The sequence below is a fragment of the Staurois parvus genome, unplaced genomic scaffold (assembly GCF_062004578.1).
Source record: "Staurois parvus isolate SC_StPar_1 unplaced genomic scaffold, SC_StPar_1.0 ptg000361l, whole genome shotgun sequence".
NCBI lineage: Eukaryota > Metazoa > Chordata > Amphibia > Anura > Ranidae > Staurois > Staurois parvus.
Window position 1 is genome coordinate 5,762,394 of NW_028318157.1, and position 17,823 is coordinate 5,780,216.

The 17,823-nt window shown below is 37.6% G+C and overlaps 1 protein-coding gene across 1 annotated transcript in view; it reads right to left on the minus strand.

Annotated features, from left to right (window-relative positions):
- Window positions 1-885: 885 nt before the first annotated feature.
- Window positions 886-17,823, minus strand: part of MAMLD1 (mastermind like domain containing 1) — a 294,012-nt gene continuing 277,074 nt past the window's right edge. Inside the window, exons 4-5 of the mRNA XM_089684947.1 lie at window positions 9,881-9,962; window positions 886-4,006 (exon numbers count right to left, since the gene is read on the minus strand). Of these exons, the coding sequence (XP_089541073.1) occupies window positions 2,982-4,006; window positions 9,881-9,962 (1,107 nt within the window). The 3' untranslated portion in view covers window positions 886-2,981. The remainder of the gene's footprint in view (window positions 4,007-9,880; window positions 9,963-17,823) is intronic.

The window sequence follows — 17,823 nt, forward strand, 5'->3', positions numbered from 1 at the left end:
GCCCAACGCATCAAATTCAAACTACTAACACTGACATACAAAGCCATTCATAATGCTGCCCAAAACTACCTCACCGACCTGATACCCAAATACCACCCAACTCGTAATCTTCGGTCCTCACAAGACCTCCTACTATCTAGCTCCCTGGTCTCCACCTCCCATGCCCGACTGCAGGACTTCTCCTATCCTCTGGAACTCACTACCCCAATCCATAAGACTGTCACCTACCCTCACCTTTAGGCGCACCCTGAAAACCCATCTCTTCAGGGAAACCTACCCCACCCTCACCTAACTGCCGATCTCCTCCACTCCTCCTACCACTCCACCCCCCACAGCCACTTCCTCCTGTGCCACTATCCCCTCCCTCCTAGATTGCTCGAAAGAGCAGGGCCCTTGAACCCCTCATGTATTGTTTTGTTACTGTATTGTCTCCTGTACTGTCCCCCACTATAATGTACAGCGCTGAGCAAACCTTTTGGCGCTATATAAATACTGTATAATAATAATAATATAATGTTATACATCAAAACTCACTTTGCAGTGCTAAAATATATTAAGTGAAGATTGTGATAATACCTACAGAAACATTCCAATATCCTATTTTTTTGGTGTCTATATTGATTATGGAGGATAGGGTGCAAACAAAATATGCCTTGCTGCTCAGTTACTTACTTAAATAAGTCTTCTTTAGTTAACTAAAGTACATTTAAAGCTAAAGTTTCGGGTAGTGTGTGGGGGTTTAGTAACTCACTAAGTACAGAGAAATCTGGCGAGGGTGTTAACCATTTCCAAAACTAAAAAGAGATTTTGATAATAGATGTATCTCAACATTCAGAAAGCCCTACCGAAAAAAACCCTCTGTAGTAACCAAACTGAGAGACATAATTTTTCCCTGGCTCTTTATTATGGTATGAAGAAAAACATCATTGATTCTGTGCTTGATGCAGACATTATATTACAAATGTATTACAGAAATATGGTGCGACTATTAAAATATGATTACACAAAAGTATGAACATTAAAGGTTTACAGTACAGTGGATTTTTTTTATAAACAGACTTTTAAATATACATAGGACAATATTAGCTGACAGAAAACATCATAGACAAAATTGACAAAATTTATGTCTAGGCTTTTTCTTCAAAACCTTATTTTCAGGAAAACATACTTGCAAAAAAAGCCTTAAAACCAGGAACCAGTCACCTTTATACTACAAATATATACAGAGGTGTGCAAACCTACAATGGTTTTGTAATTTAAGTTTAGACAAGCATTTCATTGGGTTGGCTTTTGGTCTTAGGTTTCCACGTGGGCATACAAAATGTAATTTATACCATTAATGCCACCTTTGTTACACTATTCTTTTTAAACTAGGCTGCAATCATTTCAGGGCACACTAGGCCTTTGTCAGTTGGCACCTTTTGGATGTGAGGATCCCTTTCCTTTCTACCCATATATTCTGACAATTTTCTCTAAAACATTGATGTATCTCATATGACAACATACTGGCAGGCTCATAAGTAATTTTTACTGACAGTTTTGGTGCATTGCATCAAATTTTAGTCCAAAAAGCAGGGCATTCGCATTGGCATGCAGGCAACCTGCAGTATCCCAAGACCATTTATTACTATAACATTCAATAAAAGGGTACATACAGAAGTGTAGCTGCTACTACTGAGATAGTAAGGACTTGTTCCAGGAACAAACAACTTGGGCTACTATGTGACTTAGTATCAGTATTATACCGAAAAAATTAAAATGAAGTGCAAAGAAACTTTCTTAGGAACAGAAAACCAAATTTTTTGCTTAAATTCTACGGATCTGCACTGTAAAATGTAAAGGTCACAGAATAACGTGGAATTTTTAACATGAGAGCTTCTTAAGTGATCCTCAAACTAGTTACAACTCAAATATACTGCAATTACTCTTCAGACTCCACATCTTTCTTTTTTACGCTACCTATAGACATTAGATAAATGTCTAAAAACAGACAATTTTGAATTGAACATCATATCCAGGGGCGGACTGACCATTTGGAAACTCGGGCACTGCCCGAGGGCCCGGGGTCAGTAGGGGGCCCCATGAGATGCCCCTGGTACCTTTTTCATAGGCTTTTTTGAGTTTGGGCAAGGACACAGGGGCCACATGATCCCCTATTGCCCGGGGGCCCCATGAGTTGTCAGTCCACCCCTGATCATATCCCACCCAGAATGTTTTTTTTTATGTTTGCTTGCACAACCCTATTAAGCCCACAGTCACAACTGTACGCCTCTTCTGTATTGCAGCATTTATTCCTTGCTGAACACTGTGGGAAGTTCACATTAGCAAGGCACAAAATACTTGTCTACCACTCTTTTGTAACATGTCTGTCGACCTCAATATAAATATATGGTGTGCTTCTGAATGTACAGAGAGCTGTGCAAACAGCCTGGAAAACTGTATTTTCATGACTTGTGTATAAGGCCAAATTTTTAACAAACTGTCAGTAAACTTACTGATGGCTGGCATTATTGCCTACTAGAACCATGGCAGGATGTTACTTGGCATCCAGGTTTTTTTTACTCATAGGCTTTTGTTCCTGGAGCCAGATTACAGAGAGTATATTATGTAATATATCAAGTATTTTAATGGGCAAATGTATGGCATGCATTGTATTCAGTTTGCTTTGACACCTCTACATTTTGTTATGTGAAAAAACATAACAGTTATTTAGACTGTAATACATAGTATTACTGGAACTAATGATAATATTTGCATATTTAAAACAAGGTATTATAAATGAAATTCCTATAATGTAACAAAACATTATGCTATATTTTATGTACAGTCACACACAGAAGTAGAAGTACTTCTATTTATTCTTGAAAAAAAGAAACATAATTTAAAAAATATTTAAATATTTACAGGCATCAGAACAAGTGTTAGCATTAACCCCTTATTTCAAGTCACGTGACTTATGGATATGTTCAATCCACCATGGGCTACACTGGTCCTGGGTTTTGACTGTGTTGTCCCAAAATGTCATCAAGAATTGTCAAGTTGTTTAGCCAGTCTTCATCAGTACTGCTGGTATTACCTCCCTTCATTAGACAGTCGATAAAGTCTGCTTCATTACAATTAGCAGATAAGACAGAGTTACTTTGTGCCGCTACAAAGTCATATTGGTGAAGATCTGCCCCAGAACTTAGTCTGTCAAAAGTTTCAGGTGTTTGGACAGAGGTTGGTCCATATGAAGGTGGACCCAGCTGACCAGGGTTCATTTGGTTAAATGTGGAAACACCTTGTGGCATGGTTTTCATTACATTGATAGAAGCTAGCTGCCCTCTGGATAAACTGTTTCCAAGGTTAGGATTGTTCAAGGACCCTATTCCTGGATTTGTCTGGGGCAGACCAAGTTTTTGCATTTGTCTTACTTGAACCCCAGGAGCAATCTGGTTAGGAGGAACCACTCCCTGATGGGGAAACTGCTGGCTTGCTATATTCGGTCTGACATTTTGTTTGGTGAACAGTGGATTGTTTGGAAATTGCTGCATGCTGGGATCAATTTGGGTTTGACCTGGTATTCTTGTAACTCCAGTCTGAGTCCACATCTGGGTAGAAGGGTTAGCATAGACATTGGGAATTCTTGATATGCTGGACTGTCGCAAGTGTTGCTGAGCTGCAGAATGAGTTATTAGTGAGCTGGAAGTATATCCAGACAATGTCATTCCTGGCCGGACAGTGGATTGGCTGTGTACAGTTTGGCAACCAGAGGTCATGCTCAGTGGATTCTGATTTTGCCTAAGTGGCATATTATAATCTGAAGATCCTGGGAAAATTCCTTGCTGTTTCCCAGTGTTGTGCGGAATCATCACCATTGTCCCACTGTTCTGATTCATTGTTGTTGGCGTCATTCCACTTCCCATATTGGTCTGAATTAGACCTTGTGTTGATGTCATCATTCGGTGACTCTGGGGAGGTGTTGGCATGGGCTGAACACAATCTGTACGAAGGTTTTGTGGAAGGGCTGCAGAAAAAAAGCACATATTAGTATAAATTTACATAGGTATTTATTGTCTTTGCAAAAGTACAGTTGGTCATGCCACAACTATGTTTTTTATTATTCATCACCACCCATTACCTCTGGAAAAATGTAACTATTATAATGTTCTGCATGAAATATACTAGAAAGTGCACCTCTGATTTTGAGGCAGATAGTATACAGCAAATCAGGAGCGTAGAGAAGACTGCTGTTTTTTGTCCTTGCTTTTTCAATTAATAATATTTTAGCATTTTCACTAGGAAAGGTTTTTCAGTTTAGGCTGCATTTACATTATATTGTTTCATTAATTAGCACACATACGGTAGATGTTTTTACATTTTGTCATGCCATTGGCATCGGGCAGCCTTTTCATTTCAGTTGACTCCCTACATGCAACAAATACAGCATAGTTTTGAGTGTTTAGCTGCTTGGGGTGCCATTACCAATGAGCATTAAAAGAAATGTGCGAATGCAGCCTTAGATAGCAATAGATGCTTTGGAAGGCCAAAAGAAAAAGACTCGCACATAATTTAAAGACACAGCTACATTTACACAGATAATCTGTTTGTAATTTGGGGTAACATGCAACTTCCCTACCCTCTGGCTTTGTTGCATTGATTACATTATAGCTACACTGATTTTGATTTTCTATATGCCAGAAGGCTATAAAATTCTTCTCAGCATCTTCCTAGGTATCTGTAGGAATCAATTGTTTAGGCACCGTTTGCATGTGTTCTTAAAGACAAAAAGTGCTGTGAAACTCACAGCATATTATTTGAACAGGAAGAAAATTTTAAATTTCCTGGACCAGGACAAGATGTGATTGTCATAGTGTGATATTTAAATCACAGGACAAAAGAAAGACGAAAGTCTGCTCAAAGAAAGTGGTTGTAGCAAGTACAGGCTGGACAAGGGCATTTTACATCACAAACCATCAAGTTACAGTACATTCCTGTAGGATGTTAGTAAAGAGAACAATCCTCTATATTTTCTGGCCCTCTTCCATTGCCATTATTGCAATCCTTTTTTTTGCTTTTAGCCAAGCTGCAGGACCTACTGACTTATCGATATCGATGAAACCTCACCACCTTGTTCAGCTGAATTCCAGTGCTTAGTACCCACAATGGCAGAAATTATAATAAAAAAAAACGTTTATCAAAATACAGGGGCTAATAGGAAATGTAGTTGTCACTGGGACAGGAAAGTACAGACAGCAATGGAAAAATTTGTAAGAGTTTTCTTACTCTACTACAAATGTGTTTCTGTCTCTGTGTCCCTTTTGAGGAGATTTGTCTTACCTAAATTCAGATGATACCATTCTCTTAGATGGTGCTATGGATGCCAAGACCTCCTGCCATGTTGTCTTGCACACTGCTGTTGCCTGGTAATAAAGGCACAGCAGCGTGTCAATGAGCTGTGTGTATTAAAAAAATCCAGCATCTGCCTAATAGACCTGTGCTGGCTACAGCTGTGGTAAAATATTTTCCTCACAGTTGAAGTCAAGTGGTGATCTTTGGAAGGCAGAAGAATTTTTGGGTGTGAAGAATTTTTGGGTGTGAAAGCAGTGGATATATTACCTTTTTTTGCACCTAATCTGTGTATTACAAGCTCCCAACATATCAAAAGGAGAATTATTTACTCGCAAGGGAGGTTTTGCAATGCCACAGTCTGTACTATGACATCTAGTGGAGGTAATATCTCTGGTATAATTCGGTTGGTAGTAGCACTACATGTCTTCCTCTTAACCATGGAACCTATTTGGAGATAGAGGCAGTTTCCTTATATGTTCTCCTCTTGACCATGGCACCCGTTAAAGATCGTGGATACTATCAGCTCAGTATTATGTTGTTGAGTTCACTGGGAGCCATTAAAGGACTTGGACTTTTTTGTCAGTAATGAAGACTATCAGCTATTCTGGGAGCAAACTTAAACTGTGATTGCTTACAGCACTATTGATATCTCTCAATTATGAATTTGGATGGACGTATAAGGCTATTTATACATTTGTATTTCATGTGCCCCTAATTCCTTCTGATTTTATTGCATACTTTACCTTCCTGCTACATATATAGATAAAAGGATTGAGCTTGGAGTCAGTGTTGGAGGGAGGAATGGGCAGGAGTAGATTTGTGTTGTTTTTATGGAGGATTGTGAATTGTATGTCTTTTGTAATCAAAGTTTTTTGTAAAGTATGTTGGTGAAGTATAGGCATCCAATCATTGAACAATGTTATAAATTATTTGGTGTATTTTTTGTTTTGGTTTTCATTATAATCTATTGAATAGAGACAGGTAGAGTCCAAAACAGTTTTCCTTTTATATTAGATTTGTGTGGATTGGAGTAGGCTGGGTGCAGAAGTAAGTACTGTAGATAGAGCGGTGCTTGGTGCAAAGGTGAAAATTGTGGATCAGGTGGGTTGGGTGCAGAGGTGAGAGCTGTGGATGAAGGGGAAGGTGTGCAGAGGAGAGAGCTGTGGATGGAATGGGGAGGGGGGGGGGTGTAAAGGTAAGAAATGTAGAAGCATGCTGCAGAAGTGTGAACTGTAAGTGTGGAAGGAAGGAGGTAGAGATTAACTCTGGAGTGGGCTGTGGACAGGGTGGGTGCAGAGATGAATAGTGGACAGGGAAGTTTATAGGTAAACTGTGGTCAGGGGGGTGCAGAGAGATGTTCCAGTGTGCAAAAAGGTGAGCTGTGGTGGAAGTGGTGCATAGCTAAGCAGTGGATGGTTACTTTTGGGGGTTTTGCTTGGGGAGAAAGGGTGATTTTTGCTGGGGGTTTTTGCTTGGAGAGCAGAGGGGAAATTTACTGTCAGACAGCAAAGAATATAGAGTTTAGTGGTTATGTAATGTATGGTACAGCATACAGAGTGCAGCAGTCAGGATTTTGTAACATACTTTGTACTTTACATATGCCTGACTGTCATACTCTGTATACTGTGTTATATGTGACATACCTTCTATGTTAGACATATTGTTACATATTAAATGGACACTTGTCCTGAATGTGTCATTTTTGTGATGGGATATTTGCTACATATTCCTGAGCCCTGCACACTATATGCTGTGTTGCACATTACCTTATCCTGGCCATTGCGCTCTGTGCACAAGACTGTATATTACATGCTCCTGACAACTTCACTCGTGCGTGAGGCTATACGTTACATAATCCTTAGAACACTGTATGTTGAGATTTCAGCAGTTAGAAGTTTGTAGTGTACAACACAGATTACACAGTGCAGTGGTCAGTAATATATAATATAATGCCTAGTGTTAAGATAGCAGGGGTCAGGATTATATAATGTTTATCCAAAATGCAGGGGTAGTGACCAGGAGTATGCAATGTACGATACATCACACAGATTTCAGCAGTCAAGATTCTCCTGACCATACTCTATGCTCTGCTGTGTGGTACATATCTTTTATTGTTGCATCCAACATACTTATGACCACCACACTCTGTACTTTGAACTTGACCACTACATGCTGATCAGTGTACTCTATACATTACAAACTCCTGACCCTTGTATACTGTATTGTAATTACATATTCCTGATTAAAATGTTAATTGTATTAAAAGTCAGTAGTTGACTACTTAGCACTTCTTTAGGCTCAGACAAAGCTTTGGCTCTTCTGAATTCTCAGTTTAGAAAAGCATACTTAATGGAAGAGTTTCAGTTTTTAAAAACGGTTGTGTGGATGTTTATAGGTGTCTGTGGGACTTTTGCTTGTGCCAAAATAATTAAACCTTTTTTTGTAGGTATAAAGACTGTATTTGTTATCTATGCATACAGCAAGTAGGCACAGGTTCTATTTAAGTATGTCCCTTTAAACCCATCCTGCTGTCAGCGTAGTGAGGCCACACCCACCATGCATCACAGTGTGCGCTAACCCTTCCTTGCTCTATTCAAAACGAGAAAACATTTGGCTGGCGTTACATTTCATATGTTTTTTACACAGAACAAGCAAGTATCTAAGCCTGTTTGAATTATCAGCCTTCTTTATTTCACTAAAGAGCGGCACTTAGAGCAGACAGTACACTATTGCTTTATACAATGCACAATACCATGTGAACCTGCTTACATAAGGTAGGAAAGATCCAGTCAATATGCTACAACCCTTTTAATTGAGCAGTCACATGCAGGGTGGGTCTGTAGACCATTGTAGTCTGCTGAGAGTCCCATGACCTGGATATGCTACCTGGCAAAACCCATCCATTCCTGAATCTCAAGGATTGATGAACAGAAGTTATTCTATTGACTACTGAGGTAAGTGTGAAATAGAGGAATTTATTCTATTGACTATTGAGGTAAGTATGAAGTAGAGGAATTTATTATATTGACTATTAAGGTAAGTGTAAAGTAGAGGAATTTATTATATTGACTATTGAGATAAGTGAAGTAGAGGAATTTATTCTATTGACTATTGAGGTAAGTCTGAAGAAGAGAAATGTATTCTATTGACTACTGAGGTAAGTGTGAAGTAGAGGAATTTATTCTATGGACTATTGAGGTAAGCGTAAAGTAGAGGAGTTTATTCTATTGACCATTGAGCAAACTGTGAAGTATAGGAGTATATTCTATTGACTATTGAGGTAAGTGTGAAATAGTTGAATTTATTCTATTGACTACTGAGGTAAGTCTGAAGAAGAGGAGTTTATTCTATTGACTATTGAGGTAAGTCTGAAGTAGAGGAGTTTATTCTTTTGACTATTGAGGTAAGTGTGAAGTAGAGGAATTTATTCTATTGACTATTGAGGTAAGTGTGAAGTAGAGGAATTTATTCTATTGACTATTGAGGTAAGTGTAAAGTAGAGGAATTTATTCTAATGAGGTAAGTGTAAAGTAGAGGAATTTATTCCATTGACTACTGAGGTAAGTGTGAAGTAGAGGAATTTATTCTATTGACTATTGAGGTAAGTCTGAAGAAGAAGAGTTTATTCTAGTGACTAAAGAGGTAAGTCTAAAGTAGAGGAGTTTATTCTATTGACTATTGAGGTAAGTGTGAAGTAGAGGAATTTATTTTATTGACTATTGAAGTAAGTCTTAAGAAGAAGAGTTTATTCTATTGGCTATTCAGGTAAATCTAAAGTAGAGTTTATTCTATTGACTATTGAGGTAAGTGTGAAGTGGAGGAGTTTATTCTATTAACTACTGAGGTAAGTGTGAAGTAGAGGAATGTATTTTATTGAATATTGAGGTCAGTCTGAAGTAGAGGTGTTTATTCTATTGACTATTGAATTAAGTCTGAAGAAGAGGAATTTATTCTATTGACTATTGAGGTAAGTGTCATGTAGAAGAATTTATTCTATTGACTATTGAGGTAAATGTGAAGTAGAGGAGTTTATTCTATTGACTATTGAGGTAAATGTGAAGTAGAGGAGTTTATTCTATTGACTATTGAGGTAAATCTAAAGAAGAGGAATTTATTCTATTGACTATTGAGGTAAGTCTGAAGTAGCAGGTTCATTCTGTGAACATGGGGGCTTATTTACTAAAGGTAAATAGGCTGTGCACTGCAAGAGCAGCTGCTTTAGATCCAAGGGGGAAGCTGATAGTCTTCATTACTGACAAAAAAGTCCAAGTCCTTTAATGGCTCCCAGTGAACTCAACAACATAATAGCTCTGAAATGAGGTGAAGCTCTGCTGATCTCTTTCATGCTTTCATTTGCAAGCAAAAATGCTGTGTTTTTATTTTCCTTGCATTTTCCCCTCAGATCTAGAGCAACTGCTCTTTCAGTGCACTTGAAAGTGCACTTGTGGTACACTTACAGTGCACAGCCTATTTACTTTTAATAAATCAACCCCATATTCTAAGTATAATATATGCTTTCCAGGATATATTAAACTGTTTTCCAACTTACATTGAAACTGATTCATTTGCTGTGCCACAAATGCATTTCGCTGTTCAGATGTCATGGTCATCATAGGTGATCTTGGTTTCACCTGAAACACAGAAAAATATATCAGTATTATATATGTATAAATATATTAATTTTGTCATTGCATGTATGTATTCAGGTAAAAGATGATCTAGACATTTTTTTGCATTCTTTTGTTTAAAAAGTATGAAGTATTACAATGCAAAGAAAACATATAACAAGCATTTGCAACTAACAACAAAAATATATAAATTAATATATGAACAGTAAAATAAAAATGTTCAATAGCATGATGATCTAGACCAGGGGGGTCCAACCCATGACCCACGAGAGTTCAGCATGTGGTCCGGGCCAGGGGAGGACTGACCATTTGGAAACTCGGGCACTGCCCGAGGGCCTGGGGTCAGTAGGGGGCCCCATGAGATGCCCTTGGTACCTTTTTCATAGGCTTTTTTGAGTTTGGGCAAGGACACAGGGGCCCCATGATCCCCTATTGCCTGGGGGCCCCATGAGTTGTCAGTCCGCCCCTGGTCCAGGCATGTCTGGAGGAACGCCATTCAAGAATAGAAGCCACAGCTGCCAGCAGGGACAAGCCAGGAATGTATGGAAGGATGCAGAGGATGCCCTATATGCATAGAGACCGTGGCGGCCCGCAAAGAGAATCCAGGACATCTGAAGGGAAGCCCGGGTGGTGTTATTGTTAAAGCACCAGCAACAGCGACTGCAGGGACTACACATGTCTTCAGGCAAGTAAATGCTGCATTGCTGTCTCAGGAGGGTACTGGGGTGGGCTGTGTCCCCTTACATTTCAGTTGCGCTCCTTACCCACAACCTCTCCACACAGCACATACCATCAATAAATGTAAGGGTAGTTTGTAAAATCCATGGCTTATACACTGGTCCATGAATGTCTGTTACGGACATGCAGTGTGCATTTCCGTAACGAATATTAACAGACAGTGTAGTGGATTGTGATAGACAGTCCACGTTCTATTAGATAATCAGTAAAATGACAATTTTATAGTCTTGCTACTCTCTGCTTCATCTTGCACTTTAAATTCCTTACTCTCTTAAGTAAACAATCAGATATAGGTTGACGGAACAATGATAATTAAAATGGCGCCTTCATCCGGAGTCTCACCCTAGGTGACTCATTAGAAGAAAAGTATCTTTTAATGTAAACAACCCCCATAAAAGGGAATGAGTCGTTTTGGTGACAATGATTGGAAGATATCAACATGGATGGAAGAACACGCAGGAAATCTAGGGGACTTTTCATCCAACCATCGTATATGCTTCGCCTGCGTCATGAGACTTATAAATGTTATTGTTATTTTCTCAATAAAGTAGAAATTAGGAAGTTGGCAAACTGCATTCTGTGCCAGTGTCTTACTTCCACGTGCACGTATTCTCACATTAATTAGGCTCACTGGTAGATCACAACAGCTGTGGTTGGTAAGTGATCACATCCAAAACAACAGATGTAAAAATCTTAGAAACTGTTCATGAATTTAGGCTAGGTTCACAATACTGCGAGTGGTTGCGGGTGCAGGAATCACAGCTGTTGCAGCACCTGCAACCACCACGTACTGCAGTTTACCGACACGTGGATCTGCCAGTCATTCTTAATGGCACCCCCACACATCTATAAATGCAGCTTGTTTTCAGATGTGGGATCTGCTGGGAAATCACATTGTGCAAAAACATCATGTGATTTCCCAGCCACTGCAGTTCAAAATTGTGCAGGAACCTTTTTCCTGCATGAAACACAGACAACTTTTCTTCTTCCAATGTTGCCCAGGAAGGTTAAAAAGTTGGACACCCCTGATCTAGACTTTTACCAATGATCAAAACATAATATTTACTTGTTGCCCTGTCTACTGCTGGTGCCATATTGATGGTGTGCTGCCTCACAACTTGCACATAGATGTAATCACCTGATTCTGTTTTATTGCCTGTGATATCCTAAGTGATGACCTATCATGTGAACAGGAGCACAATCCTTGCATCCTCAATGCCATGGGGTGACAGGGGTGTTACACTGGCATTAAAGAGGAGCTCCAGTCCCCCCCCAAAAAAATTAAAAGTCAGCAGCTACAAATACTGAATATGAAATCTTGGGTTTACATATTCTTTAAACCTTACAGTTGAAGGAGAGCAATTCCTTGAATCCCCCATCCACACTAAACAGTGTAGATGGACGAATAACAAATATGCAATGCCAGCAATTGTATTCTGAAAGCTGAAACCCCACAGCTGTCAGAATACTCGAACAGTGTCTGTACCTGATTGGATGCAAGCGCTGTTTGAATTTTATGCCAATTTTCTTTGACTAAAGTGGTGGCAGTCGACAGGGCCAACCACAGAAAGAAGGTTCATTCGATTTCCCTGTATGGTCAGCTTTAGTCTAAACTTTTTTGGTAAAGAGGAAGTGTGTTTTAATTTGATGAAGGAGTGCATTATAAAGATAGCACTATATATGTTTACAGAAAGGGTTCACCTTAAAAATTACTAATGAAATATAAAGATCATTTTAAATTGCAATGCGGTAGCCTCATAACATTTATTATTGTTATTTATCAAATAGCAACATAGTCCATTGTGTCTACACAATGCACAATAAATTTTCCAAAAAAAAGAACCTTCATTTTTTTTACATTTTATGAATTAAGTTAATAACCAATAATATTATTCTCACAAATAAAATGGGTTGTGTAATGCAGGATGTATCTCCTTGGAGAAAACAGTTTCCCTTTAAAAGGATTAAAGGCATATTTGACATAGGCTACCAGGTGGGCAGTAAAAATAGATGGTTTTACCAACACTCAGCTGCCCATGTGAACCATTTAAGATCAATGGGCCACACAGGAACTGTGTGCCAAGTGCTTGACTCGCAGTTTTGGCAGTCCGGCAATACAAAAATTGTAAAGTTGTATGTAAAATTGGCAATTAAACAAAATATCCTGAAAGCTCACATAGAGAGAGATTTTTTGCATTAATCCTGCAAATTTTGTGTATGGATGTCCACCTTTTATTTAAATTTTAATGAACATGAAGTCAGCTAAAAATTATGGAAACCTCCCATTTGTCTATGTAGGGAACAGCAACAGGTTTGCTTTAATGCCCTGGTAGGATATACTCTTCTTTTTTCTCCTTCCCGCAATGCTTGGGACTGATAAAGTTCTGGTACTTCCAGAAATGGATAAGCATGTAATCCACACCACATGACAGTGTCTCTGTTTCATGATTGGCTTAGTAGCGTCACAAGGAGGCAGAGGGGTCTTTAGACCTGTGCAACCTCCAATTGCAGACACTTGGAGCTTACATAAAGCTCTGAGTATACTCGAGCTCAGAAATAGGGCATTCAAGTAAACCATGGAAGACAAAGCAAAAGGTATTTTTAAGTCAGCAGAGTTTCATACAACATGGCATATCAAAGGAAAATATAGTGTTTACTGTCCTGCATACCATTTTCCCATGTTGAGTAATAGTAAAATAAAAAAATAAATAAAAGGCATATTTTTGGTATTCAAGAATACAAATATACATAAAATGTACAATAAACAAAATGTTTTGTGTTTTCTTAATTTAAATAGAGCTCTCAAATGTGTGTTTTGAGACAATCAATTTCATAAGTATACATGATATGTTATAAAATATTTGTGTACATCTCAGAATCCTTCACATGCAGGTATTTATCGAATGTGTTTCTTGCAATAAGGTCCATTTTTTAAAGGATACATACAGTTAGGTCCATATATATTTGGACACAGGCACAACTTTAGTTTTTTTCAGGTATTTACCAAAACATAATCAAGCTATATTATATAATGGATATGGGCTGAAAGTGCACACTCTCAGGTTTAATTTGAGGGTATGTACATCCAAACTGGAGGAAGGGTTTAGGAATTACAGCTCTTTAGAGTAGCCATCCCACTTTTTTTAAGGGTCCAAAAGTAATTGCCAATTGAATATAAACATAAAAAAATTTTCATTTTTAATATTTTGTTGAGAATCCTTTACTGGCAATGACTGCCTGAAGTCTGGAACCCATGGACATCACCCAAGACTGGGTTTCCTCCTTCATGATGCTTTGCCAGGCTCTAAGTGCAGCTGTCTTAGTTTGTTCTTTGTATGTGGGTCTTTCTGCCCACAAACAAATCCATCAATATGATATGAGGCTGTCCATTGGATGGAGTGTTCCCATAGAGGGATCTCTCTAGACACTACTGTTGTTCCCCAAGAGAGAGAGGAGGGCATGCCTACTCCCTCCACTCATCTCCTGCCTAAGACCGTATCTCGCATCCACCTTTGTGATAAAGTCACCAGTGTGGAATGGAACATCGATTGGACATTTCCAGGAGTGTTCAACTGTGGAATGCAAACTAGTTCCTTCTAGCAAAAAATAAAAATCTTAGAAAAAGAACAAAAAACTTTCCCATTTAGTCCAAGATGTATTGTGGCTTTCAATCTGTATATCCATTTATATTAAAAGTTTAGTAAAATGTTTATCAAGATTTCATCCTTTTTTATTCATTTATATATATATATAATCCAGGACCTTAACTTTGGCCTTGGAAGGATCATAACCATGATTCATCAAAAAATTATGGGCTACTGGATCCTTGATATCCTGTATGTGGTCCTAAGCTATCTTTGACAAGACATTGGAGCACCCACCGTGGAACAATTAACAAATTGTTTCGAAAATTATAGTTCTCCATTAGGTAATCTCTATAGATGGGAAAATGTAGCTACATTGATTGCATTTTCCACATTTGAAAGTCAAAGGCACATTTGTTCATTTATTATTATAACACAAGATATGAGGCGAGCGCACATTATATGGTATCCGCTAGCACAAAAGGCAAGGTAACAAACCCACACTAATCAATTCAAATGTAAGTGACAAATGCAATCATAAAGTGCTTATGTGAATAGAAATGTTCATACAATATTCCAGTGAAATAAATCAAATATAAAATCTCAGATCACATAGAATCATAAATTCATAAAAAACGCTAAAATTCTGAATATTAATAGTAGATAGTCCGTGGCACTGCAGGTCACAGAAAGGCCAAGTGATATATGTGTGCTTATTTAGCAATAATTGTGATTATACATAGTCTGTGGCACTACAGGTCACAGCAATGCCCGGTGTTGTGGCATTGTTCCACAAACAACGGACATTGCTGTGACCTGTAGTGCCACGGACTATGTATAATCACAATTATTGCTAAATAAGCACACATATATCACTTGGCACTTCTGTGACCTGCAGTGCCACGAACTATCTACTATTTATATTCAGAATTTTAGAGGTTTTTTTATGATTTTATGATTCTATGTGATCTGAGACGTTTTATTTGATTTATTTCACTGGAATATTGTATGAACACTTCTATTCACATAAGCACTTTATGATTGCATTTGTCACTTATGCTTTAGCGCTGCACTTACATTTGAGTTAATTTATTATTGTCATAATGACTGTAGACTAAAGAAACTTTTAAATATTTTCAGGATATTCTTTTTTTTAAACACTACAGCTAATATCTCTATGTTGTTGATTTTATCAAGTAATTAACCTACTGTAACTGTAGGGTCACTTTTTACTGCTTGATTTCCTTTTTGTCTATAAATATTTTTTTCTCTGGTTTGCCATCTTGCCAATGTAGTATATGTCTTCTTCACAATTTTTACTATACCCTAGCTGTCTGTTATGAAGTGTTTGTCTTTGATGGAATTAAATATTGACCATTTAGAAAGGATCTAATTAAAACTTGAGGTGGGCACTTGAGACAACTGAATACTATTTGTAGACTTTTTTTTCCAAAATAGGGAAGTACCAATTGTATTTTTCTCTTGATTAATATATAGGAATAATAACAGGAATAATAATTCTGTACCTATCCAAATAATAAAAATAGTATCAACATACCTGTGCCATGCCAGGACATGACACAGATACGCCTACAAATTTATGTTGAACAGGGTACACATTATCACCATTGCAATAACATGTCTGAATGTAGTGGGAGCCTTCAAAAGGTAAAAGTATGGTGTTTGTGAATGAATGTCAACAAATGACCATCTATTTCAAACATTTTTAAATCTTACTATAAGAAATGCTAAAGGTTAAGGCCTCCAGATCAAAAGTAACCAACATTGTTTAATCTAAGATATCAAACCTTCTATAATTGACGTATAAGGTATAAGGCATCATATGTTTAAGAGAATAATCTTTCGGCATTGGCTGGACAATTAATGTACTTGCATGTTCAGTATATGAAACAGTTCCTAATATGTTGTCTCCCTAGTGCGTCGGTAATATTTTTATTACTTTTAGAGAATATACTTGTTTTTTTAGATATCTTTTTATACCATTTATCATGTGACACGTGAACAGCTGTGGTGGGTAGAGTGGTCCATATATGGGAACACACCACCCAATAGACAGTCCCATGCCTTATTCATAAATGTTTTTGAAGGAGTGAACTTTGAATTTGGTATTCTGTGGGGGACTTAACATGATCAGGGATTCATTGAATCCATTGCTGTCCTTGTATGCTTTTCCACCATATATCCTTATATCTTTTGTGCAGTTGCTCGTTAATTCTGACACTTTATTACTGGAAAGAAGGTTTACCTATGGGTGTGTTTTTACAACAGGCTGGCTCTTTATAAGATGAGGTCTGTATATGGTATTGTATGAAATAAACTTTGGGCATATTCTTTTATTTGTACATCTGTAACTTATATGGGGTTTTTTTTTTTATTTCTTTACAGGATGTATTTCACCATCTGAACTGCCTATACATCATTGAAAAAAATGGACTTTGTTCTAAGAAATGAGTTGGATGAATATCTGCATGTGCAGGACTCTTTGCAATGTATTCAAATAATGGAATACACATGAACCTGATTGTCAAAAAACACGCATTTGAGAGTTCTATTTTAATGGGGAAAATTCAATAAAACAGGTTATTTTACATTTGTTGTTTATTTGTATTTTTGCATACCATAAATATTAATTTGATTACTTTTTCTTACTATAACATAGTGGGGTTTATTTACTAAAACTGGAGAGTGCAAAATCTGGAGCAGCTCTGCATAGACACCAATCAGCTTCCAGGTTTTATTGCCAAAGAATAATTGAACAAGTTGAAATTAGAAGCTGATTGGCTACCATGTACAGCTGCACCAGATTCTGAGGGCACCAGTTTTAGTAAATCTCCCCTTGTGTCTTCAGAGATAATTGTGCACCAGCAAAAGGTCCCCCCACACAGGAAACAATTGTATTTGTTTTATCTATGTGGTATGTGTGTTAGAAAATCACATGTGGCTTAAAAGTAATTAATGTGCATTAATTAAATTTACTTTAATACAGCATCTGTCTCTGAAACGAATTGACAACAGTCCAAATATTAATGGTGATTGTGACTTTTTGGAAGTTCCTTTTCTATATTATCATTCTAGCACCATTCTAGAAATACATTCTATTTTATTTAGTTTATAAATAGTATGCAGAATCCCAAGCCAACCATTTAAAGCTTTTAGTAGCTTATAGGGTAGAAGTAATTGGGGGAGATTTACTAAAACTGGATTGTACAAAATCTGGTGCAGCTCTGCATACAAACCGATCAGCTTCCAGGTTTTATTGTCAAAGCTTAACTTAACAAGCTGAAGTTAGAAGCTGATTGGCTATCGTGCACAGCTGCACCAGATTCTGTATGCACCCCCATGGAGTCATTTAACTCACCAAAATAAACCAAAAAAAAACCCAGCAACATGAGACATTATCTCACATTAAGTTTTTTATTCTGCTTTTTGTATTTGTACTTTTAGAAAAATTCAACGGTAGTTTACCATTTAGTAGGGGAGAGTGCCAGTTCCATTGCTTCTCCACTAAGTGGGCTTTTAAT